Here is a 26,403-nt window from a genome sequence, read left to right as displayed (position 1 = left end):
GGACGAAGTGTTTGTAATTTTGCTTCTGAAAACAGATGGAATTTAGGTTTACCCTGCACAGCAGTTCTTGGCCACTCAGTTACATGAATACATATTGCACTTTTTACTTAAATATATTTATTTTTAACAGTAACAGCTTATTGTTCCTAAAGGCTAAGGATATAAAACCAAGATCATGAGAGGAGAGAGAGCATTCTTTTATTAAAACTGAAAGAGCTGGAAAATGTAATCAAGGCTTTGGCCATACACTCACTCCTTCAGATCTGCAATAAGGAATAGAGAATATTAAGAAAGAAAAGTAAAAAGTTTTTGGTGGTGGTTTTTTTGCTTGTTTGTTTGTTTAACAAAACTGTACGTTTTGGAACATTATTAGAACCTCTGGCTTATGATTGAACACTGAAAAGGGCACCTCTGCATATCTTGCACATTGACTTGGATTTCTGTTTTGAATTCATGTTGCAGTTTGTACTGGAAGAAAAAGTCTAATAACTAGAAAATAAACCAAAATAGTCAGTTAGGAACCTTAACAATATGAACCTCTTCTACTGAGTGTGCCTCTTTAAAGGCATTTCTGTTCATCATTCTTTATAATTCAGTGTGATATTGTATTCCATCACCAGCAGCTTAATTTATTTCTTTCACCATCTGTTCTTTTTTTTTTTTTTTTTCCTTTGATGCCAAAAAATCAATAGCACTCAATGAGCAAAACAAAGCTATTCTGTAATTCAACTGAACTGGTTTTGTGCTGTTGTTGTTATTCAGAATATATTGTCCTATTTCTTCCACTGGTTTTGTTTCACTAACCAACCCTTTTGTTTTTTAAACCTGTAAAATTTGAAACAGTAAATACCATGTGTGAGCTGTTAGTGCCAGCACTTTTGTAGCTGTCACTTTATGAGATGTATATCAGTCCAGTTGGTTTTCAATTATAGGCCATAGCTGAAGCCTAATAATAATAAGTGTAGGTGCCCTTGCCACAGCCCTATCCAGCTCATCCCTCGTGCAGAGCAGGCTGAGCTGCTTGCACACAGACCAGTAGTCAAAGCACTTTTCATGCCAAGCCGTATTAATCTAGCGATATCTCGAAACGTCCTTGTGTGTTCCCTGAACCACTAAAATAATTACGTAAGTTTTGTGAACTCCTGAAATGACAACTGTGTTCTCATTAACACCTTCTGTCCCTGTGGAGATATAAATATATATGAGTCTTCATAATAAAAAGTTTTAGATCAGAGCATTTTGCTGAATACAGGACCAAATGAAAACCAAAATCAATAATGCAGAAACTCACTTGGGGGCTCTGAAATAGATGAATGGTAAGGACCACAAGCACTTGTTCATCCAGGTGATGTCCATCACAGAATGGCTGGGCTTGGAAGGGACCTCTGGAGATCATCTAGTCCAGCCCACCTGCTAAATTAGCAGGTTCACCAGAGCAGATCACACAGGAATGTGTCCAGGTGGGTTTTGAATGTCTCCAGAGGAGGCTCCACAATTTCTCTGGGCAGCCTGTTCCAGTGTTTTGTCACTCTCAAGGTAAATAAGTTTTCCCTCATATTCAGATGGAACCTCCTCTGTTTCAGTTTGTGCCCATTGCCCCTCATCCTATTGTTGGGCACCACTGAAAAGAGTCTGGTCTCATCCTCTTGACACTCACCCTTGAGGTATTGATGAGATCCCCTCTCAGCTTCTCTTCTCCAGGCTGAACAGACCCAGCTCTCTCAGTCTCTTCTCATAAGAAAGGTGCTCTAGGCCCCTAATCATCTTCATAGTCCACTACTGGACTCCATCCAGTAATTTCTGGTCCTTCTTAAACTGAGGAGCCCAGAACTGGACACAGTACTCCAGATGTGGCCACACCATGGCAGAGTAGAGGGGGAGGAGAACAACCTCCCTCCACATGCAGGTCACACTCTTCTGCACCCCAGGATACCGTTGACCTTCTTGGCCACAGGGGCACATTGTTGACTCATGGTCAACCTGTTGTCTACCAGAACTCTCAAGTCCTTCTCTGCAGTGCTACGTTCCAGCAGATTTGCTCCTAACCTGTATTGGTGCATGGGGTTGCTCCTCCCCACGTGTAGGACCCTACACTTGCCCTTGTTGAACTTCATCACGTTCTTTTCTGCCCAGTCCTCCAGCCTGTCCAGGTCTTACTGAATGGCAGCACAGCCTTCTGGTTTGTCAGCCCTTCCTCCCAGTTTGGCATCATCAGCAAACTTGCTGAGAGTGCATTCAATCTCTTCATCCAGGTCACTGATGAACAGGTTGAACAGGACTGGACCTAATACTGACCCCTGGGGAACCCGACTAACTACAGGCCTCGAACCAGACTTTGCACCGTTCATCACATCCATCTGTGACAGGCTTATATAGAGCGTTTCATGCCACATATTGACAAGAAATTATGGTTAATGAGAGAGTTTAGTAACCTCACACTGGAGCTGCAAAACTATGATGACTCTTCCAGCCTAAACAGGAATAAGCTGAACACAGATAATCTAGCCATTGAAGTGCCGTGTCCCACAAAGCACTGTAGTATTTAAGCTGGGTTTGACATAGATTTTAATATTAAATGTTCTATAATATTTACCTTGTTTCTTCTATGTAACATGATGTCACCAAATTTCATATCATGGTGTCATTAACTCCATATCTGCAGCTCACTAGTTCTAAATAACATGCAATTGATAGGGTATATGATCAGCCAAAAAAATGCCATGGCAAAACTCTCATAGTTCTTAGCAGATTAGATTCCTGCTCTTCTGTATAAGAAGGAAAGGATAATAAAACATATTTTACTATGGAAAATATAGATAGCTGTACAGAATTCCTTTCCACTTGCACTTATAATTTAATACAATTCTTTCCTTCTACTAAATACTGTTACTATAATGCCAAGAATTATGTTGGATTTCAGGTTCATATCCCAACTGTACAATTCAGGATATGCTTCAGACCTGTTTATTCAAATAATTTTATTCAGACTATGGCTAAAATAAACAGAGAAGCAATTTGAAGAAACTTGATGCAGGTTTTTCTGGAAGTCTAGTAGACATAATGATTAATATTTCCAGGAAGGTTGATGATTAGACAAAATAATGGTATAAGAAGAGCTTTCAGAAAAAAAGAAAAACAAAAAAGATGGAAAAGAGCTCTTACTGAAAATTACTGGTAACGTAAACCACCTGCAAAAATACAGTATTTGCAGTAGAAGCCCTTAAAGTTAAAACAGAAGTGAAATAATACGATTATTAAATCAAGGATAATTGAGAGATAAAATAATGTGATTGATAAGTGACAACAGTGTGCCTGTTTTTCCTCTCTAATTTCAAACAGAGCACGGGATTCATTAAGGATTCATTCAAATGGATGTGATGAAAGACAAAAAACTAGCAGGAAAACTATATCATGGCTTTACGCAGTTATCATCATAAGATGTAGCTCTTTGTCAGCTACCAATTCATCAGCACTGAGAGTACTTGCCTTCCGCACCTAACAACATCCTCATGCCAACAGTGCTGTTTTCTCTTGAAGTCTCATTTATCTTCCTACACAGGTCATTGAAGTTTGAACCTACTTGCTTGAAGCTGTGTCTGTGGTTGCCACTTTCTCTGTATCCACCCCCACAGTGTTCTTGTGCTCCTGAGATCTCTTTATTTCAACAACAACAGCAGCAAAAGTACTAGAGATTTTGCTGACAGAAAACTGAGGAAAGATTTTGTTTTAGTTTCCTCGGAGTTTCTAATTCTAACAAGTTGCAATAGTTTTCCTTGAACTACAGGATCTCACTTTTAGTGGGACTTGATAAATCTTGTCTGCTCTCAGGTGCATAACACATAGTATACACACACTGCCATTTTCTTCAACGCTTTTACTTACTTTGCTAACTCACTGATTCAATTTTAAGTGCCTATTTGCCATGACAGAAAGCCCTAATTTATTATTGTGCTTGTGCCTTCCTACTTGAAGAAGTTTACTGTGGAGACTGCTGTGGAAGTGGTGGGATATACCAAAGAAAAAGCTTTGAATGTCTATGTAAAAACTACCTTAGCTGTTAAAAAGAGAATGTAAGTAGCTGGATGGGAAACTGGGTATGAGAGATGTCCGTGTGATCCTGAGCCTTCAACTTTCTCCTGGTACATGGTGACAGTGGAAAGGTGTGTCAGTTGTAGAATCACAATTAGGTTGGAAGGGACTTCTGAATCTCATCTAGTTTAACATCCAACCCCTGCCCCACACAGGGCTAAATCATGTTGCTCTGGCTCTGTTCAGGCAATGTTCGACTGTCTTCAAGCTGGAAATTCTACAGCCTGCCTGGGCTTCTGTGACAGTGTTTGACCACCTTCATGCTGGAGAAGTTTGTCTTGATTTCTAATCAAAATTTGTTATGTTTCTTCTTGTCCTGTCACTTGGCACTTCAGGAAGAGTCTACATCAACCTTTTCTATAGCCTTTTGAAGTCAGCAATAGGATGCTACCTTAGCAGGCAACTAGTGTATTTAGGGATCAGCACTGCAATATACTCAAGTAGAAAATGACCATAAAGATTATAAGAGATAATCTAGTACAGAAAGTATGAGTCCAATTTCTGACTGGGGTAGAATAATTATATATGTTCTGTACTGGCGTACTGACTCCTGGATGACATAAAAACTAAATACCTTTACTTAAAAGTAAACAGCACTTAATATAATTTCAAATTATTATTTTTAATCAAAATATAACTGAATCCCATGTAAAATCTGAGGAATTTGTACTTATTTCTAGTCCTCCTGTGTTTCAATATCACCGAGTGTGTATTTTGATTCCACACTTTTTTCTACTATTATGCTACTATAATTATTTGTCATGTGATTGTTCCAAATTATTGGCTACGTATATATGAAATTCAATTATTTTGGCAACTGCTGTGACTGCTGCTGGCTTCTGGGTAACATCACCTCTTCCCACACCCAAACTGGATGGAGTGAAACTAATATTCCTTCAATTCCTTCATGCTATTATAGCTCATTTTGACTTCTCTGTGTACAGTATGACATTAGATACCAATACATGCATAGCAAGAGGGACAGTAAAGCTATTCTAGCTAGTATATTTTGTATGAAGGAGCTTAATTCTTACAGTTTTCTCTTGTAATGCACTGGATAGTCAGGTAAAATGAAAATAAATCTTATTAATGGTAAAGACAGGTTTGTTTCTCACTCTGGCTCAGAATTGTGGAAATCTTGAAGTAAGACAGCTGGTGTAGACAGACACTCCAGTAAGTCAAGAAAATGAGAAAGAACATCTGTAGGAGAAAGAAGAATATTTGATTTCAATGAAACAGACATAGCAGTGTCATCTTCTCTTCTTAGCCAAATGACTTAAGAATAATTCAAGAACATTACTATATGTTGTGCACTTTAGAAAAGTATGTGGGAGTAATTCAGAGGAATCTGAACAGGCAACTAAGTGTTCTGCTCTCCTCCACATGAATGCTCATTAATTACAGGTTACTAGAATAGGTAAAAATGCATAGCAAAGTCTAGCTTCTGTGGCACATATCTTTAAATGTGGTAAAGAAGCATTCAGGTGTGCCTATTAGAACTCTAAAAATATTACATACTCAAAGCATTCCAAGATTTCTTGGCCTTAGGAGACCACAGTTGACACACATCATGTGAAGTCAGGCTTTATTTCCTTCTGCCTTCATTTGATATCCATTGCTCCTGAAACCAGCTGAAAATGCTCATCTTTCCACAATACAGTTTTCTTTTGGTAAAAGAACTTTTACTCTCTAGCAATTTGCTTTTTATACCATGTATTCATTGAAATTTCCTTTTTAGTAGGTAAAATGATAACTTGAAGAACTATGAGGATTCTTAGTTTCTGCTGTGATCCTAGTGATGTTGTTAGCCCATGCCCAATTATGTTTTCCAAAAATAAGTCACAGATTTTGATTTTGGTTACGTCATCTACTACACAGCATTTTTTGCTACACCCATGGAGTTTAGTCCCCATGATTACATAGGGAAAGCAAACAGCACAATTTATTATTTTTTAAAAATGAACTTGTTACAACAAGACTTCTTGCGAGCTTCTCCAGATTGTTGATACAAGTCAAGTAAATGCAATAATGATGAAGTACAGCTTGGCTATATCTACCCCAGATAAAATAGCTGAATTATGAGGCTGGGGTTATAAGGGCTCAGACTTTGAGAAGCAGATGCTTCTCTCAAAAAATTTCAGGGCAACTATATGGGAACTAATTGTCTTTTTTGCTTAGCACTGTACCTTATCAGATGATGAAGGCTTTTAAAAAGTCTCCTTGCAGCCAGTTTTCCATTGCAAATGCATTGTTTGCTCATCATCAGAACTGGCATCCATGGAGAACAATGGCAGGAGCATTTATTAACCTTGAATAAATCAATTTCTTCAAAACAACTCTTTCTATCTGTTACTATGAGACATATTTCTTCCTCACTGCTACAGAGTCTATCTGGAGTCTGAACTGTCAAAACAATTGAAGACTCGTTGAGCCTGCTCTTCCCTGTATTACCTCTGTGTGTGGGAGTCAGGAGAGGGTGAGATCACTCAGTGCACAGCACAGCCCCAACAAAGACTCCTGGCTTACAGGGTCTGAACTCACATCTGTGGGTCTAACATACACACCAGAGGGAAACTGCCAGAAACAACCCCTTTTCATCCATTCTTTTACTAAGTAATTCTTCTTTTGCTATCTCTAAGGTAACTGGAATCTTTGTGCTCTTTATTGTTCAGCACATCAAATGTATCAGATAATAGTTAAGCTAGAACAATAGGAGATGAGATGCTGTGTCAGCATGTGGGCTGCAAACAGAACAAAAGACATCTTCTTAAATTCAGTATGTTCTGAAAATACAAAGTTAGTGGCAATGTTCAGCCATGCAGCAACAGGCCATAAAAGGAAAATGAGTTACTCTTAACACTGCAGTTCTTTTGTCTTTCTGTATCAACATTCTCTTGTTTCTTAAATAGCCATAACATATTACAAAGTTAGCACAGCATTTTTTTTCATTCTGAACTCAGTAAGTACCTTCACTGTTTCTTCCAGACTATTCTTCTGCAAAATAGACTATGAAACCACTAGTTGTGTTTGTTAAGTCTCACTGTACTCTTTTGTGGCTGTGGTTTACATGCTGTCCAGCAGCTACAGTGTGATTTGGAGAATGCTGAAGTCAAAAAGGCCAAAATTTGTTCAGTGTGCTGAGACTGTTATTTCATGACCACTAAGGTGGTATTTACCTTTGCCCCCTTTATCTGGTATTTACCACATTGTCTTATGAAAATTTTTCACAGGGACCTTTAATGTGGCAATGGAATAAAAGCAAACAGCAATAATAACAATGGGATGTTTTCTTTCTACCTGAAGACTAAATATAGATGAAATGAATGGAGGACTATTTTGTAGAAAATATCAGTCCAGAGCAACTATTGCCTGCTGATGTTTGCATGATTTGTAAATGTTATTACTTAAAAAGTGATTGTGTTGAAAATATATGAGAAGACAACAAAGGACAACATGGTTAGTAGGTGAACAACTATATAGCTTTACTGCAATATATATACACTGTTTGATAATATGGCTGAAGTTACATCTGAATTCCTCTGTCTGACAGATCTGATATGCAAAGGCTACAATACAACATTTGAGATATCAGTCCTCACTCTTTCAGTGAAAGCTACGGATTCTCATTTCCTCAGTAATGCTGAAGCAGTAGTACTTACACTCCATTGTATCCCTTAACTGCCCTACACGGATCAGAAGGTGCCGTATCTCCTGTTTGGTTGCTTTCAGCTGTTGCTTACAATATGGAAAATCTTACCCTCAGGAATATCCTAGGAAAAATCAGCTTTAAGAGAGATGTCAGTTTGCTTGTTTGTTTGTTTGTGTTTAATAGCAGGAGGAACATACCTGTAATGCCTTGCTACTTTTTGTTAGGTTCTAATTTATGAAACCTAAATCAGTACACTTAATTCATAGGGGAAAAAAAATGTTATTGGAAAGAACTAGTTGAACCTCTTGCTCAAATCAAAACTATATTCAGAATTAGGTTGGGGTTTTTGTGTCTGATTCAGTCAAGTTTTGAAGATATCCAAGGATGAAGACTCCATAACCTCTCTAGTTATTGTTCTAGTCAGGTCTTTTTTCTTTACATCACATTCAGTATTTCCCTGTTGTAACTTGTGCGTGTTACCCCTTGTCGTTTTACTGTGCACCTGTGGCAATTGGTTCCCTATTTTCTATAATCCCCCAACAGATAATTGAAGACAACAGTAAGATCACCCCTTAGCCATCTCTTTTTTTCAACAGATATTACTTGCTCAGACCTAGTAAGTTCCAGTCTCGTGGTGCTGCGTCAGCTTAAAATGGCACTCAGCATTTCGGTTCCCCACTGTTCAGGTCAAAACATCTTCAGGATTTTTCACTTCATGTCATGGAGATATTCTACAATTAAGATAGTATAAAGAAGCTTTAAAACATTTATTTCCATTTTGAAATACTTCTGCACTGCTCAAATAAATGGCTGAGAATGAGACTCAGGTGTCATTGTTTATTAGCGTGTGGTTAGATCTTTGCATGATGGGTAAAGCACAGTATAATTAGTATTATGAGCTGTGAAAATAATAATGTTTACTAAATTGGTGTCTAATACACCTGGACAATAAATTATGCTTATTTTCTCTCACACAAAATGTTCATCTTCATATTTACACTCCATGGGTAGTGGCTGTTCAGATAAACATTTCAATGAATCAAACTCTGAAGGGGAAGGATTGGACACAATTAGAGTGTTAACATCAGGTAGTAATTGCTGGCATAGTTAAATGTTGGTTTATTTAAATACAGCCACCAAATTATAATGGGCTCTAATGCATGGGAATGAACTGCACTCTTGTTATGCTCAGTGAATACTTAGCTATATCCTTTATGTAAACATCCTACTCACAGTAATCCAGTAAGGACCTAAGGTAGAGTCCGTTTATTTTAAGAGGTAAACCACTCAGGTTTATACAGGAATTAGGATGTGCATGCAGACACCGAGGTTTCCAATTTGAGAAAACTACAGGTTGTCCATTTCACTTCACTTTTACTCCACAGTAAAATGTGGGGTATGTTCACCTAATTATGAAACAATCTATATTCCTGATTTACATAAATATTTTAGTGTGTAATTACATGTGTTGATTTCAGTAGGACATGAGTGTGTGCTAAGTTTTAAGACTAGAAAAAGGCATACACTTCTTCATAGTAAATACTTTATTATTTGAACACTAATTAAATGTGCCTGGTACTTCCCGTGATAGATTGATTATTTTAGTTTCTCATGACCTGTAATAGTTTGGACTAAAAGTCTACATGCTGAGCATCCTACTTCTTTTTATTTGGAATTTTTTGGCCAACACAATCAGTTCTAGATGTGAATCTGTGGCAAAAAGCTTGGACCACTACTACTGGGTCTGAATTCCAGGGAGGAAGCCTTGCTCTCCTCACACGACTGGAGGATCCAGCAGCCTGCTTCATATTGAAACTGCAGCAGTCCCATGTAAGCTTTAATTACACGATTTTTGTCTGTTGTTTCTAAGGGACTTCTTCCCTTGATGCACAGGATGGGGCAGGCTAAAGCAGTGAAGTGAGATGAGAGGTGCGTGTTTTATTTAATACCTCTACTTCATTTATTGAAAACCCTAATATCTGTGTGATGAGTAAGACAGGGGACAAAAAGGTTAAGGTACTTGATTCCTCTCCTGGATATCTAAATGATTATCTTGCTGCTATGTCATTCTTATGTGCTGTGTGCTAGATGGTGACTGACTTGAGAGTTTGTAATTTTTCTGGCTATCTACCTTCCCTGTGGATCCATGGGCATATTTCTGCACTTGGAAGAGTGCAGGGTTGTGGTCTGAAATAATGTATCTCATCATTCTAAGTATTCTTAAAGATATGGTTTGTTGAATCAAATCCAATGCCTAAAATTTTAGAGTACTTTTGTTTACTTTGTTCCTGTGAATTCCATAAACTAGGAATCTTAATAGCTTTTCTTCCATTGAATCATGTTTCTGATACAGATTTTTACCACAGGAAAGACAAAAAGCAATTTAGTAATTGTCTCTTCCAGACCAGCATTTGAATTCTATGTAGTTATTACGGCAAATACTAAAAAAGCTCAAAAAGAAGTATACATTTGATGTTCTATCCATTGTGCACACTGCACAAAGTAAGGATAACATATACAAAAATATGAATATTAATGTAAGTTATTGCAATCAATGAATATCTACAATTAAAATGCTGCAGTCCAGTTTAATGTTGTTATCTCTTTTGCAGGATAAAATAGGATTTGATTCATTTAATTTAGGTTCTTAAATTTAGGCAGACATGACGTGTTCGTGGAGATCCTGAGGGGCACCTCACAATTTCCACTGGTGTACATAACACTTACTTTATGTACATAACACTTTTTTTAGGTAAACTGCTTCGTGACATAACTGAAACTTAGACCTATATCAGATATCCAAGCTAGGTTTAGTGCATACCATCCATTATTTTACCATTATTCTAAACCAGAGTTCTCAAATAGCATGGGAGACAGTAGGACATGCATATAACATGTATGAACATGCATAGAACATGCATTTTCCCAAAAAACACTCTCCACTCACATGAGTTAGGGTAAGACAAATTAGAAAACTCCCACTTTTTTATTTTCTCTACAGAGATCATTGCAAAGCTTGTCAGACTGAATATTTAATCACAAGATAAGAAATTGGAGCACAGTGCATAAGACCATTACCTAGTGACATCCATTGGGACCCTGTGTTTTAGCTTAAAGTGCATACTTTCTAAAAAATATTTCTGAGGTTATAAGGGTAAATGTTTTGGAGGAAGTTCGTGAAAACACAGGTCCTATAGGAACCATACCCTTAATCCATTGGCTTGATTCAGTTTTCAGCACGATCAGGAAAATCCCACTGCCTTTGCTTGGCTTTGGATTAGACCTCAAGGGTCATGAACTGGTTGAACTAAACAGTGGAGCAGATGCAAGCTTCCTCAACTTGCAGACCTTTCTACCAGATTTTTGTTCAAACTTGTTAGCATCTGAATCTCAGGAGTGCTTTCTGGTATATACATCTGCAGAAACCAACATATATAGCAAATGTGTAAATTATTGTCTTAAATCTCAAAGCTTATACTTCTGAAAAGGGCAACAATAATTTTCCTTTTAGGGAACTGGGTGCTACGTTCATATATACCTCCAAGCTTGAAAACCTCCTGTTTTGTGGGGTGTTTATGCACTCCTTATTCAGCTGTTGTCCTACAGTTTAATTAAGCAATATGCCACTTAAACTGAAGTCAGGCACTATGGTCAGGGTATTTTTCCTCTGACCACCGTGGAGAGTTGGCTGTTCTAATTTCATTTGTTCAAATTAATGTGTTAACTCCCTCTGAGGAGGTAAGTAGTGTGTCACAGCTTGAGGCAGGACCTCTGCACACGAATCCTTTTAGTTCATAGCAGGGTTCAGGCATGCAAATGTTGACATTTTTAAATTGTTTCCCCAGTAGGTCAAATTAGTATTACTGGCTACAAAAGAAAACACATCTACACTGATGCCTTTCACAATTAAGCTAGTAGAAATAAACCCAAATGTTTGCCATTATATTAGAAGCCATGTTAGCTGCTGCTAGAATTACATTTGTTCCAGGGACAAATAAAACAAAGCAAAATACTTTATCCTGAATATTTATTCAATAGTACAGGGAAGAGAAATAATGACAATATTTTTTGAAAACTTTGTAAAAGTTTAATTTGGAAGAAGTAGTGCGTTGGTTGCAGACTGATTGGTAATGTTCCATGGAGGCTCGGGATTCATTCATTTCGAGACCGTGAGATACCCATTCTTGAAGATTTTCCAATATATATGTGTCAATAGGAAAAAACTTTATTATCTGGACAAGGAGTCATTTTCCCAGCTATTTTACAAGTTAGTATGTACTCTGCAACCAAATGTCATTATGATGTTTTGTAATTTCTTTGTTGAATATTTCTTAGTCTTCAAACATTATAATAATGTAGAAACTTTATTGGGTATTTTGTTTTTTCCAGATTTAATCAACATCCTGCTAGGTGAAAATGAGTCTCAAAGACACACTTTGTACACTTGCTTTTAAGACTTTAAGTTATATCCACTTCTTCTGTAAATTAATTTGGGTTTACTAAAAGCAATAGAGCAACAGAGTTATACCAATTCCTATCAGCTGAAATCTGACTCTTCAGAACTTACTTGGAACCACCGAGTGTTGCTTTAATTTGGAAACACTGAATCAGTGTCCTGTTCAATTTCAGGTGAATTGCAACTTTAAAATATTACGTTTTTATTTTTTTGGCAAATCTCTGGAGTACACCATTAACCAGAATGTGTTAGTGTGTGACCATCAAGGAAAAATGTGAGTTCTCCTTTAACTTTCAGCAGGGGTTTTGTGTGAATGTTCCTCATCTGTCAACAGTGACTCATGGTATCTTGGATCAGTGTGGGCATTTGGAAGCCTGTGTGGCTGTTGACATACATATACACTTGAATATTGCACCCAAAGGAGTATTTTTTTGGAGGGAAATTAGCAGAGTTACCAGTGGACCTGCAGAGAATGAATAATATCATTGGGTCTGGAAGAGTAAGTGGAAAGTGCCCTTCCTTTTCCCCCAAAACATTCCAATTTTTAATGTGTCCTTTACATAAACCAAACTTACACTTGAGGCAACAGAACCTGTGTAAGCAATTCATTAAACTCATTGTACAGGCATGGCAATTTGGTACCAATGGAGGATGTTTCCTGAATTCAGGTGAAAAATGATCCTGTTCTAAATCACTTGAAGTGCAAAGACATGTAGAGTGTGAAACAATGAGCTAAATTAAATTTCCAATATGTTTTGTAGAAATTGTTACATTTTCATAATTCTCATTTTGCATAATAAAGAAGGCAATTCCTGCTTTCCATTTCAGTGTGTCTGGGCCATTTCATTAATACCTTCAGCCTACAGGTTATCCTCTAAAGCCTTCTGTTCTGGCAGGGATCTGTGGAAAATTATATGAATGTGATCTCTGATCTCTGTCTTGGTAAGAAAAGTGCAGGTTTTGTGGCTTGAGCAAAAAATGATATACTGATTCTCATTGATATTCCACTAGAGCCTCAGAAACATAAAACTTTCATTATTTCACTTCCCTGATGCAAAATTCCACTGAACTTTATTCCTGATGCTAACACTGAGGATAATGATGCTATTGTGTTGATGCAATGAATACACTGCCATTTATTTAGATTGACGAGACACCTAGGATCAGTCCTGTGGACTGCATCTCCTCTGCTAGTATAAAGAGAGAGGAAAATAATTTTTAAAAAAATTAACTGGGAGCAGATTAATTTGGAGCATGGTGGGCAATTACACCATCTTTCACCCCCTCCCAGTTACGTTTTCTGAGCAAAATATGACTTGCTTTTGTTACTTTTGGAATAATATTTTTACTTCTTTGGTTGTAATTTGTATGCATTTGTATGTATCTTACTGACATTTCCTGCAGAAGGTGAGAGGAGATGTAGCTGGTCATGCTGCAGTTTGGCCATTTCAGCTGAGGTTATCCACCAGGAACCCAATACAGGCTGGTTCAGGTAGGGCTGGCTGAGTGTGCTTGGAGTCAAAAAATCCTAAAGTTACTTTGAATCCCCTTCTGAGGCTCCTCTAAATAGAGCCTGATGCACCAGGTGATTTGGTGTTCAAACAAATGCAACTGTATTTACATTGACATGTCTTCAGGAAAATGAACTTGTGCTCTGAGGTCAAGCACCACAAGGTTGTATCCAAACCTTGTCATGCATTAAGCCCAGCCAGACAGCAGGTGCTACCTGAGTGCTGATAATCCACTCACTTTCCCTCTTCCATCTCCACTGGAAATTGCTGATGGGTCTTTCTGGTGTTGACTTAAAAGCAGAACAGGTTCACTTAAAATGTAGACAGTTATTTCAAAACAAAAAATATTTAGAAGGAACGGGAGGTTGAAATGCTATTGCAGAAGATGGACTTAATCAGCGTGAAATGATGCTGTTTGCAAATACTTCCACTCACCCAGGGAGGCCCCAAAGGTTTTGAGGAGGAGAGATGGGGAGGAGGAGGATGGGTCAGGGAGGTCCCATTGGCAGTATGGTCCGGGTGAGAAAGGAGTAGCAGCAGATATTTTGATCAATTACATTTCATGTCTCGCAGCTTGACTATTCTTCTGAAGACTCAAGTTGTGGCTTCACTTTTATGCACACATGACTAGGAGGGAAATATGCTGTCTCCACCAGAGTCGACATGAACACGTAATATGGGGTTTCCATAATAGGGATTCTCCATTGTAGTAGAAGATAATAGGCTTAGGTCAATCAGATAGTGATAGTTCCCCAGAATACTCTCTAAGTCTCTTACATTTTGAATTTCAGGAACTTAGTGAGCTAGAGACTGCCTCTCTAAATTTAATAGCCTTTTAAGGATTTCTTTTTCTTGATGTTATCACTCTGCCCTTTGAAACTATAAACAATTTTACCATTTACAACAGCCTGTGTCAAGAATTTCCACAGCATAACTGTGTGTTGCGTGAAGTGGATTAAGACCTTTTTAGGGAAATTTTAAAACTAACACTTTACGATATAATTTATTGGTGTTATCAGAATTACAGTTCAAAGTTGGCTTGCATATAATGAAATTTTAGGTAGAAATGCTTTCCCCCCAGCCTTTTTGAAGTATGCCCAGAATCCAGAAAATGAATGTAAAAATTGTATTTAGGGTTTATTTTCCCTTTTGAATCTCGTGTGTAATTAGGAATATCTTGTTCCTAATTTGAGTGTGTAATAATTACATTGAAAGTAGAACTAGTTTGGTTTGTGTTACCTGAAATAAATTTAAAACCTTGGTTAATAGAGCATAATTAAGCATGAGATAATTCACTTTGAGTTGAAAAAAATGTTATTGGGGCCTTTGCTGGTATTTGGTTATTAATTATGATTATGACATTTGGATGCAAATGAAGAACCAGAAATTCCTTTTCGATGTACAGAACCTAACATAACAAATTGTAGGTAAAACTGGAAATATTTGATAAATAATGGTAACTAATTTGAAGTAATATTGAATTTAATGGATACTAAATATACTCCACACATTGCAGAATCACAGCAATCAGATGTTTTTATCCATGGTGTAACTCCATTAATTTTCATTAGGGTAAATTAAGAACAAAATTGGGCATCAACACTTACTCTGTTTTGACACTGAATTCTGTGCAGGGGGGGTCGGCGGTTAAGAGAAATCCCTCCTTTGTTATACTGTGATTAAAGCACGTTAGAGAGCTGTGTGTATCTGTATATGAGCTACACAGACTTTAACTGCAGTCAGTGTTTTCAGCCCCTTGCTGAAATTCATCCAGACCCTCACCTGTTGATTAGAAGAATCAAGAGCTATCAGAAGAGAGAAGGATGTAACGTGAATTTTACTCATCCGTTCTACTAATATGAAAAGACAGTTACTCAAAGTGCTGGATATTTGATCAAAATGAAGGGTGGATCCCTCTCTGCAAAACCAAAATTTAACAGAAGGAGTGTTGATAGCTGTGTCAGAAATTGAAAATACGAGGTCACTGATTTGTACCCATATAAGAAAAGCTGGACACAGTCCATCTAAGCCAGCTGCTATATAAAATATAATGATTTACCTACAAGCAGAACCAAATAGACCAAAGTCTATTTGCATCTTATTAATCACACAACTTTGAAGAGCTGTTAGACAGATAGACACAAGAATTTCAAACATTATTTTGAAGCATAAAAAAGACCTTTTTTTGAAGCAGGTCAAATGCATTTTCTGTCATAAATCTGTCCCTGAAGTTCTGAAAACTCAAGCACTGCTTATTCTACTTTGCAATTTAGCACGTGTAACTAAATTTCCAGGGAAGCTTCCTAACCTACTGTGCATGTCAACTCATTCACCTTAGTAAATAATTTGTGCAGTTTTATATTTTCAGCTCAGTAATAAAAATAAAAATTAAAAAACCCACTTGTTTAATTTCAGACCAAATCTACTGCTGCTGGATTTTCCCTACATCACAGTATTTTAGTGTGGAGAGACACACTCTCTTGCAGCTTCTTATGCAACTGAAAGAGTTCACACCCCCACTCACTGCAGGTTACCCTCATCCTCACACTGTCTGAAATTTGACATCAAAATCCTTCACGGACCTGCCCCATAAGTCTCACCAGGAGTCAATGGTAACTTGGTTGTCAAATACCAAAGTCACACTTGAAAGTAGAACCACTGGGCTTTCTGAAAATTTCCCCTGATATCCCTAACAAACTTAGCACCTCATATTTACTAGTTCTTTCAAATGAGCTCACTTGTTTTTGAAGTACATTGGTTTGGTACCTGAAACCACGATTTCTATTAGAGTTACAAAAAACTGTAATACTCTTTACCCTGAAAAAGGTATACACTTGTAGGAGGAGGGATTTTGTTTTTAATCACAGCTGCAACTCCAGTGCACTTATTCACAATGTTGTTTCTTTTGATTCCTACTTTTCCATGATATGTGCATCATAAAGACACTGCCTAGATTTTGGGCTTTCAGGTTCAATTGTTAGGAATTTAGAATAAAGGACAGTGTTTTTAAAAGATGAATGAGAAAAAAAAAAAAAATGAACTGACCTTCTCACTAGGCCAGCTTTTCAGAAAGGAATTTTCGAAAACATCATGGTATTTTAAGTAGTTTGATGCTTAATAGTGCCGAAACATCTTGACAGGTTTTGACATTACCCAGACATTTTTATTTTAATCTGATTTTTTTTTTTTTTTTAAATAACGGTTCTTTGGCAAAGGAACTGACTTTAAAAATAAGTGAATAAACCTAAAATTTTTCAGATTGTACTTGTGCAAAAAACAGAATATAGATATTTTATCTTTGCATTGAGTATATCTGACTTTCATTATCCTGATTATGACAAAGTATAGTCATACCACATGAGCTGACTTCAAAGTAGCTTGTCTGCTTAGCCTGGTGTAACACCCTAATCATTTGAACATGCAGCTTCATCAAAGCACAATTAGATGAGGAGCAGAATCAATTAATCTTTGCTTGCCTCTTAGCCAGTGTTGTCAGACACGAGTACTTGAGCAAGTTTCAGGCCAGCTCAGGTGTGTCTATACCGCAGCATGATCAATATTTTGAGCAAGCAGGTGTGCCCATAGAGCAACAGTTCCTCTCCTGCTTTGCTTTTGTTCTGTGAGAAAAAGTTCATGAATTGGAAATCTGTATCTTGATTTTTTGGGGAACAGACAGCAAGTAAAAACTGTGCTTCATGCTATGCTTGGATCCAATGTGGATAGGCCAAGCAGAGGATAGGATGTGACAGTCTTCCCATCTTGTCCCCGCTTAGCCAAATGAAATACCCTGGGAAAACAACTATCTGTGCTATTAGTCATTGAAAAGGTGTTCAATGCTCTGTGATATGATTTTTAATGAGCCAGTGGTGGTGCTGTTCATAGATAAGGTAACCCTTGAAGTGACAACTACCCACAATTTCACTTTCTTGATACCAGTACTGGTTCTGCTCGCTGACGACCAAATTACCAGCAGTATCATATAAATGGTTGAGAACTGATCAACTGCTAACTGGTTCTGATAACTGAGTGGCTTAATGGGATTTAGCTGTCTGTTTACCTGTGCTAGCTCAGAAGATGGTGCAATTTAGGGTCACGCAGTACCACATTGGGCTAACCAAGCTCATTGAGGATATATTACCCACAGCAGGAAGATAAGGTAATATGCCTACTGTGTTTGTACTATTTGAGTTAGCATGTTTAAAAGCCATTCTCACTAGCTCAGTATTGTGAAATACTATTTTGCTACATTTTATAAAACCTCGAGAGTTACAGATGTTGCCATTAATAGCTGGAGCTCATTGGTGTACTGCATAATTTCCATTATTTCTCCTGTGCATTCCTTAAACCAGTACAAATGGGTGCCAGCAAATCACAGAATAACAGAATGGTTGGGGTTAGAAGGGACCTCTGGAGATCATCCAGTCCAACCCACCTGCTAAAGAAGGTTCACCAGAGCAGATCACACAGGAATGTGTCCAGGCGGGTTTTGAATGTCTACAGAGAAGGAGACTCCACAACCTCACTGCGCAGGCTGTTCCAGGGCTCTGGCACCCTGAAAGTAAAGAAGTTTCTTTTCATATTCAGATGGAACCTCCTGTGCTTCAATCTGCAAAGATGTTACCCACTCAAATCTTAAAGCAGCTAATATTTTCTTAGACAGATAACTGATCAGTAAAATCAGATCCTGATCTCTTTTCACCATTATATATTTCTGCCTGATTCATCATACTCAAAAAAATTTTATAGGTAATATCAATTACCTGTGATTTTGTAATGATGTTGTGCTTAAATACCTGTGAAGTTCATGGTTAAATATGTGCCATAACCTTTCTCGCAAAGCCTAATTCATAACATGGGATGATGCAATAATTTTATAAATAGATGAACTCAAGGTTTACAAGTCTTTGGTTAGCTCAGAAGTTAGTATTTCTCATGTTTTATAAGAAAAACTGAGCAATAGGGATAATTTTGAATCACTTTCACAGTCAAAAAGGACAAATAATGCAAATAATTAAGGGAAAACAGATTGGCTGAATGTTTTACATCTTTGAAATATCATGTGGCCCTTTCAATTATTCAAATCAAGAACACTTTAAGGACTGTCATGCACCTAAATAGCGTTGACATTAATGAGCTAAAATCTTCTCTCAGTTTTACAGTATAAAAAACATATGCATCAGTATTTTGAAGTCAAAGGAATCCATGCTTATGCCGGTGTAACTGAAACAAAACATTGATGCAGCATTCTTCCTTCCAAGTATCTGGTTTTAATCAAACTATATTCATGGCCTTCAGGTTTTCTTCGCTGCAGTGGAAGGTAGGCAGGAGTGTTTCATTTAAAATGCTTGGTTTACATCATGAGTGCACTAAAACCTGTATATCTTGTCCTAGCTACTTCTAATTGATAAATTGTAATGAAAACAAAGTTCAGGGAACTTGTGATCTACATGTTCTCTCAGAAACAAAAGGTTTACAGCAAAAAAAAGACTTTTTTTTTTTTTCTCCCTCCAGTAGAGTTCAGTAAAACCAGGTGATTGGCAACTGTTATGATAAGGTAGATGAAGAGGATGAAAGCTAGAACTGATGGAACAGCTGTGAGAGGCTCTGTTCCAATTGTATTTTGATTACTGATAAGATAACCCTCCCTTTTCTCCCAGTGATTTATCTCATTCAAATTACAATAACACTGAATTGCCATCAACAACAAATGCTGTGTAGTTTCAAGTTTATCTGGCTTATAATGTAGCAAAAAAACAAAGGTGCTGATTACAAAAGTTTTCTTGTTACATTTCTAAAAATGGATAAACCGCTTACTACACTATGTGAACTCATACACTTTATAGACCTGTTTTTTGTTTCACTTCAGATAAAAATGATCATTTTCAGACATTCCGAAGAACCGTAATTCTAAAATTATGTGAAAGCATCAGTTTTTGAGGTTTTTTTTAAATAATTTTGTATGTCTTATAGTTTCTGCTCCTACTATGAAATCAAATGTTAATTGACAAAAATACTTTGTAAATGTTGGAACAGTTTGCATATTACTATAAGACTGATAGCTTGACCACTTAATGTAAAGCATTTAGCAAAACAAATGTTGCTACTTTTTTTTTGTTGTTTCTTCTCAGATGAAAGATTAAACAATAGATACATTAGGTGTCTTTTGTTTTATTTCATTACTTTGTAGAAGTTTGAATTATACTGTAGACTGTTAGCAAGATTCTTATTTTTAATTAGAGTGGGTGGCTGAACAATCCTCCTCACTAAGGGCTAAGTACTGAGGTGTTCGTGATGTCTGAGGTATAGATGAAAGAAAATAATTGAGGTATGAAGTAGTCAAATCCTGGGGGTGGGTGGGGGTAGGGGAAAAAAAGTAAAAAAAGTTATCCTTTAGGCCATTGGCCATGTTACTAAGCATTATATTTGGGATGGGGTTGAGCTCACCTTATTTCACATACTCAACAGGCACCCATCTGAGTTCATTCCTGTCAACTTTTATAGTACATCCCACTGACATGTCCCTCTGTGTATATGGCAGCTGGTGTCTCTTTCAGATGGGGAACAGTCTTAAAACAAATCTGATGCCTTTTCTCTGCTTATGGCCCTAGTTTTGCCCAGTGAGTGCTGCTGACTAATGCCTTGCAGGAATCTGTCTTGATTTCCTGCCAGTCCCTGCCTTTTACTTCCTCATCTACACTCAGAGCAATAAAATGGGGAAGTTACAGGAGAGGCTGAAAGTTAAAATAGCCACTTCTTTCCTTGCATGCTAGAATTAGTATCTTAGAATGCAGTAAATAGTCACTCAAAGAGTAATGACTAACTCATATCCACGATTATTTAGACATACATGTTGATATGCAAAACAGACAGAATATGCATCTGTGTAAGCAACAAATGCATGTGCAAACATGCTGCCACCTGATACTCCATAGCCAAAGTAAAAGCCTGGCGAGAGAAGAAGGAAATGTTCTAGCATGACATTGTGGGAGGCATTGCTCACAATTCAGCAAAATCCGTGTTTGATGGCATAATACGCATTGACTCATCTTTTATCTACTTCTGGGAGATATGCAGTGAGATCTTATCATTGCTGGCAAAGGATTGAAGGTCGAGAATTTTGTGCAACCAGCAACCCACTCATTTGATTCACAAACATGTTATGACGAGCAGAGCTGCCTGTATAATCCAGTCACTGTGTGGAGTCACCAGTAGTAGGACAGGGCCAGATCCAAATCCTAGTGAGGAAACTGAGGGAGACCTTTCCTCTGATTTTTCTAGAAATTGTTATGAACCTTTGATCCTTATCAACAAAAATAATCTTAGCTGGCATGTTATTGTGAAGTCTATAACAGGAACGCAGGCCAAAGCTCACAAATTTTCTAACTTTTTACATAGACAAACTCCCTTTCACTAAAAAGATAGTTTGGCTGGCAGTAGATAAGTAAAAAACAAGATGGTTTTCTTTTGTTATGTTCTCCTCTTGACAAACTCTGCTGAAGGAACACAGACATAAAACAAGGTTTACAGTAGAATACCAACCATGGATAAAATAAACCTCAGGATATGCCTGACTGTATTCAGCTTAGCTATAGCTGTGGTTTTCTGGCTTATTCTTTAATGAAAAAAGTGTCATAATAATAAACCAAATCTACATTCCTTGTGCATGCATATCTCATGAATTTTACTGCAGGAATTTGGCCCTCTGTGTATACATACTATTAAGTTGTGATTCCATTAGGAAATTAAATAACCATGTATTAAAAGAAGGGCAAAAGTTGGAGACTGGTTTTCTTCTGTAAATTTGCCAGCTTGGTCTGGCAAAGTGAGTGTTCTGACACAAGTCAGACTGGATCAACAGAATCATCAGTCATTAGAAGAAAGACCATGCAAAGTTCACAGAAAGGCACATTGAAAAAGGTCAAATACTTCAAGCTTGGACACTGGCAGAGAAAGAAGAGGAAGATGGAGCAAGCAAGCCAGGACTGTGAATTAAAGGCATTTAAAATTCAGTGGTTAGTAGGAGATTCTAGCCCACAAACCTTGAGAAACATCAACGTCCAGCTGGTTTCAGTAATCATCACATGTGAAAATTCATTATAATATGGTGGTTTTGAAGATATGGTACATTTCAAACCGTTATTTTTGGTCACCTGCAACACTCTTAATAAATGTGGGAAGCAAGAACCAATAACAAAAGCAATGGAGTCTTTATTACTTTCAAAATATCACCACCCAATCTAAATCTGCCTCATACAGCATTTTATAGACACTTCTACAGTCATAATGTGCAGTGGTTATCTTTATGCGGTTCATTCATTCCTGTTCAAAACAACAGGTATGACTACAGCTGAGGATGTGTCAAAAGGAAATAAGAAAATGCTTTCTAAGCAATTACTGAAGAAATGGTACTTGGCTGCAACAACTGGCGGGGTAATGCTACCATCTTTGCAATAAAAATAACTGAACAAAGTGTAGAAGAAGTATAAAAATGACTTAAAGTACAGGCAACCACTCTCTGTTTGCATAGGTCATGGACATGCCAAACTTTAATAAGAACAACAAATGGAAAATAATTAGGGTATGCATAGTAGACAATATTAATTTAATTGACTTATTGAAGGCATTCATCAGGTTCCTCTTGTCATTGCAATGTAATCTTTGTTGTAAATCTCGGTTCGTTTTAGCACTGATCAGCCACGTACCTTGCCAGCATGACTTATCAGCAGTTAACAGGCTTGATGGATGTCAGTGCCCTTCTGGGAGTCTGCCCTATCACTGCTATTTCTGTCATTCTCTCATCAATAGTCACTGGCTGGATACTGAAAAGACACTGGGTGGTAAATGCTTTGAAACTAATGAATTTGAGGAAGTAGAATACTTAATTTGTATTGATTGTGCAAATGCCATTGCTTTGCTCTTTAACAGCCCTTTCCAGAATGTCATAGGAAGCTATATTCATCACTGGAGGAATACCTGCAAGTTAGAATAAACACCAGAGAAACTGATATTATTTAGGTTTTCACCTCTTAGTTGTGATGTAACTCAATCCTAACTAAATTAGTAGTGAATGAGAATTATCAGCACCCAAATGATATTTTTCCCCTCAACCTGTATTCTCAACCTGATTCCTGATAGGGAGAAACCTGATTTTACATGATTTGAAATACATTGCTTGGAATATGCTCAGGACTAATCTTTTGGGTAACAGACCCTGGAAACCTGGTCATCTCCTGCAAAAGTCAATAATGGGACAATACGACAAATATAGGATTAAAACACAGGAGAAATGCCCTAGTCTTAGAGAAGGCAGTGGGACTGATCTTTTAGTTTGACTTAAAAATTCATGTTCACACACAAAAAAATCTCCACCAGGATTACCTCTAACATTGTTGTGTATTCTAAAGAGTCACAGAAAATTAAAAGAAAAAAATATATATTTTTCTGCACAGCTACACCTGGTCGTTTTAAGTTATACTGAGGAGACATATGAACAGTGAAGATGATGATGTAATTTACTTCTGGCCGTAGTAAGCCTTCACTCCAATTTTATGATCTGGCATTTTCATTAATATTAGAAAGAAAATAAAACATCGATCGCCATCCATAGAGGTGAATAGAACTTTGTGTTAGCCAAATCATATCAGGCTTGTTTTAAACCAAGTACCTGTGGGCCTAACTGATCTTATTTCCATTTATATCAGTTTTACATTTGTAGACCATTGACTTCAGCAGACACTTGTTTTAACACCACAGCCACAAAGGACAGAATCATACGTATGTGAGTTCAAACCAAGAAAGATGAAAAAGTTACAAAGGTTTTTGACAGCTATATTATAAGAAAAATGATCAGATACAGATGACAGCAAAGCATTTCTAGCCAAGAGAGTTCTAAGACAAGTTAAGCAATCAATCATCTGCATCACTCGCTATTCAGCGAGTCGACATTCAACATCTGAATCAGTCATTACAATGTAAAGAGAATTAGTAAAGTCTCTAACAAAATGCAAATAAGTGAACTGGAGGACAATACAGTCAAATTCTAGAACTTGGCAGCAAGCCAGAAGAATTATTTTGACAAGACTGCTTGGGGTGATTTGATTTCTTTGTTATATTAGAAAAAAAAAAAAAAAGAAAAAAAAAGAGAGAGAGCACTTGTCTTGAGCAGCACAAGTTTTAAAAAGTATACTGTAATACAAATTTATAGTTATATTTAAGCAGAAACAAACAAACAAACATAGAATAAGGAACAAAATATATTGCATATTCTGACACTTTGCTACACCACTAATAAAGTAACTCTTATTGGTGCTAGTGAGAGTTTTTCCAAATAAGTGCAAAGAACACTGGGGGAAAGCCAGTCTGAAAGGTATGTAATTCTTAATGTTATTTTTGTATTCGTTTAATATGTTGCTTGCTAATTCTTGCCATTGTATAATATCAGCCTGCTTCAATATCCACCTGGTATGAGTGAATGTGAAAAATAGTATTAATATCTGTGGGACTGGTAAATTGCAGGTGCTTAAATTCTGTAAAATCATGAGTACCACTGTCATGTAGGTCCAAAAATGCCCCACCTAACATCTTCCCTGTTCTGGTTAAAAAAAAAAAAAAAAAAAAAAAAAAAAGTAGGAGTGGGAGGGGGAAAGGAAAATTAGTTTAAAAAGAAAATTAAATATAAGCTTCTGTTTTAAAAGCAGTTTCATCTTCATTTTTAGGAGCATTCAGGATACTGTCTTACACTCACTCATTGATTGGAGTAATGGTGAAAAATGAAAGTGATTTTACTGAAAACCAAAAAGTCATAGGTAGCTCCACTGTTAGGCAAATCCTAGATATATAGGCATTTGACAGCTGTTTTGAGAAGAGGGACATGTGTCCTTGGCTTGCAAATATGACAGAGCTAACACAAACATTAGATTCCTGGAGGTCTGGCTGTGTCTCTAACCATCAGCCCTTGGATCCTGCTGTATCCGCTCCCTTCCTCATCTGTCCTCATGGGCGCTGGGTGAGGAGCTGCACTGGCATTGATGGGACTGCTCCTGCTCCTGAAACTGCCTCTTTGCCTCCGTACATCACAAGGTCGGGACTTGAACCACATAGGATTTGTCATCACAAGCAATGTTTCTTATCGATGACTTGCTAGTGCAGGCATGCCTTGAAATGATAGAGATGGTTTGGCTTTGGTCTCAGTATGAATGCAGGTAGACAGGAATAAAGAAAGAGTGTTTTCACTAAAGTTTATACTAATATGGTCTGTATTATCTTACAGAAAAAAAAATATTTGTATGTGGTTTCAGGAAAATGCATGCGTCTTTGTTAATGTTTGTGAATAGCAAAGAGGATTCCGTGGATCCTTGTACTTAAAAAAATCCTTTCCTTAGCAAGTGCAAAGGCTCTGTGAGGAGTATGAGAACTAGAAAATTATTCTTGAGGTTAAAGAGAAGCAAAATTACCTTCTCTAGTTTTATTCTTGTGATGGGCAAACCTACAATTTCAAGCAAAGGAACAACATACTGCCTGTGTCTGTAAGCTGGGAGGATAATAATACATGTAACAGTAGATTGTACATGTTATTTTATCTCATCAACTAGTCATTCTTATCCCCTTTCTCATAACTTACAGATCTATATGAAATAGTTTTGCGCACTGGAAGTAGGAGATTTTATATTTAGATGTGTTTTTTGTCAGCTGGTCATCCTTGGGTTTATCCTTGTAAATCTCATTGATTGAACAAAATTGAACTTTGTCCAGCAGTTGATGAGTTACATGGATAGAATTTTACTGCCTAAAACCTCATACAGGATTTTAATTGATTTCAGTGATGTTTTGACCTTTGTTTGTGCAGAGTTGAATCTCACAAGTAGTTTGGGTTTGAGTACTTGAAATAAAAACAACCAGGGGCCCAGGTACATAACTCTTTCACTGGTTTCTATTCCATAAATATGAATTCCTAAAATGAAATCCTTACAAGTTAAAATATAAGTCTGTATTTTATTTAACCATATTAACAAGGGAAGTATTACATTTATCTTACAGAAATGTTGGAATCCAACAATATAATCAATTTCAATGGACTAGCTAATAGCTCCAGTTACCATACTTTCCTCTTGGATGAAGAACGGAGTCGGCTGTATGTTGGAGCAAAGGATCACATATTTTCTTTCAACCTGGTTAACATCAAGGAATATCAAAAGGTACTTTCATTCCTGTTTTGTACAATGTAAATACATATTTTTAATGTCGCAGAATTGTTATTACTCAGACTGTATTGGGCACTGTATGAATTATGTGGTGAGTTTTTGGATGTCAGGAATACTAGTACAACAAAAACATTTGCTGACTTTATGAAGAGAAATTTATAATGAGCCTATAACCTATGATTGTATAATCTACAATACTTCTTTTCAGGCTATAAAAAAGTAAATATGTGAATAATCAGCTGTTTCCCAGACAAGACATCCATGCTTACTGCTAAAATACCCCTAAGCAGCTATCGTGACAGTTTTCACAAAAAGGCCTTATTACTCTGTATTAATTAATTTGCAGATAGAAAGAAGCTGTTTAGGAGTCCAACTGTTGATTTCTCTCCTTTTACCCAGCACTTGTAGGCACTCTGCCTCTGTTGCTTTCAAATTAAAATAGATGCAGTATTAATAAAAGGAATAAATTAATAAAAGCTTGTCATTCTTGATGGAGAG

General features: G+C 37.0%; 1 protein-coding gene across 5 annotated transcripts in view; it reads left to right on the top strand.

Annotated features, from left to right (window-relative positions):
• Positions 1–26,403, top strand: part of SEMA3A (semaphorin 3A) — a 521,794-nt gene that overhangs the window by 372,541 nt on the left and 122,850 nt on the right. For 4 of the 5 annotated variants that reach the window (XM_071803499.1, XM_071803501.1, XM_065837101.2 and 1 more), the window contains one exon: positions 25,742–25,899. The exons of the other annotated variant lie outside the window; for it this stretch is intronic. In XM_071803499.1, the coding sequence (XP_071659600.1) occupies positions 25,742–25,899 (158 nt within the window). The remainder of the gene's footprint in view (positions 1–25,741; positions 25,900–26,403) is intronic. 5 annotated transcript variants of the gene reach the window in all.

Source organism: Patagioenas fasciata, chromosome 1, assembly GCF_037038585.1.
Source record: "Patagioenas fasciata isolate bPatFas1 chromosome 1, bPatFas1.hap1, whole genome shotgun sequence".
Lineage (NCBI taxonomy): Eukaryota > Metazoa > Chordata > Aves > Columbiformes > Columbidae > Patagioenas > Patagioenas fasciata.
Note: the sequence above shows the minus strand (reverse complement) of the source record. Positions and strands in the feature narration are given on the sequence as shown.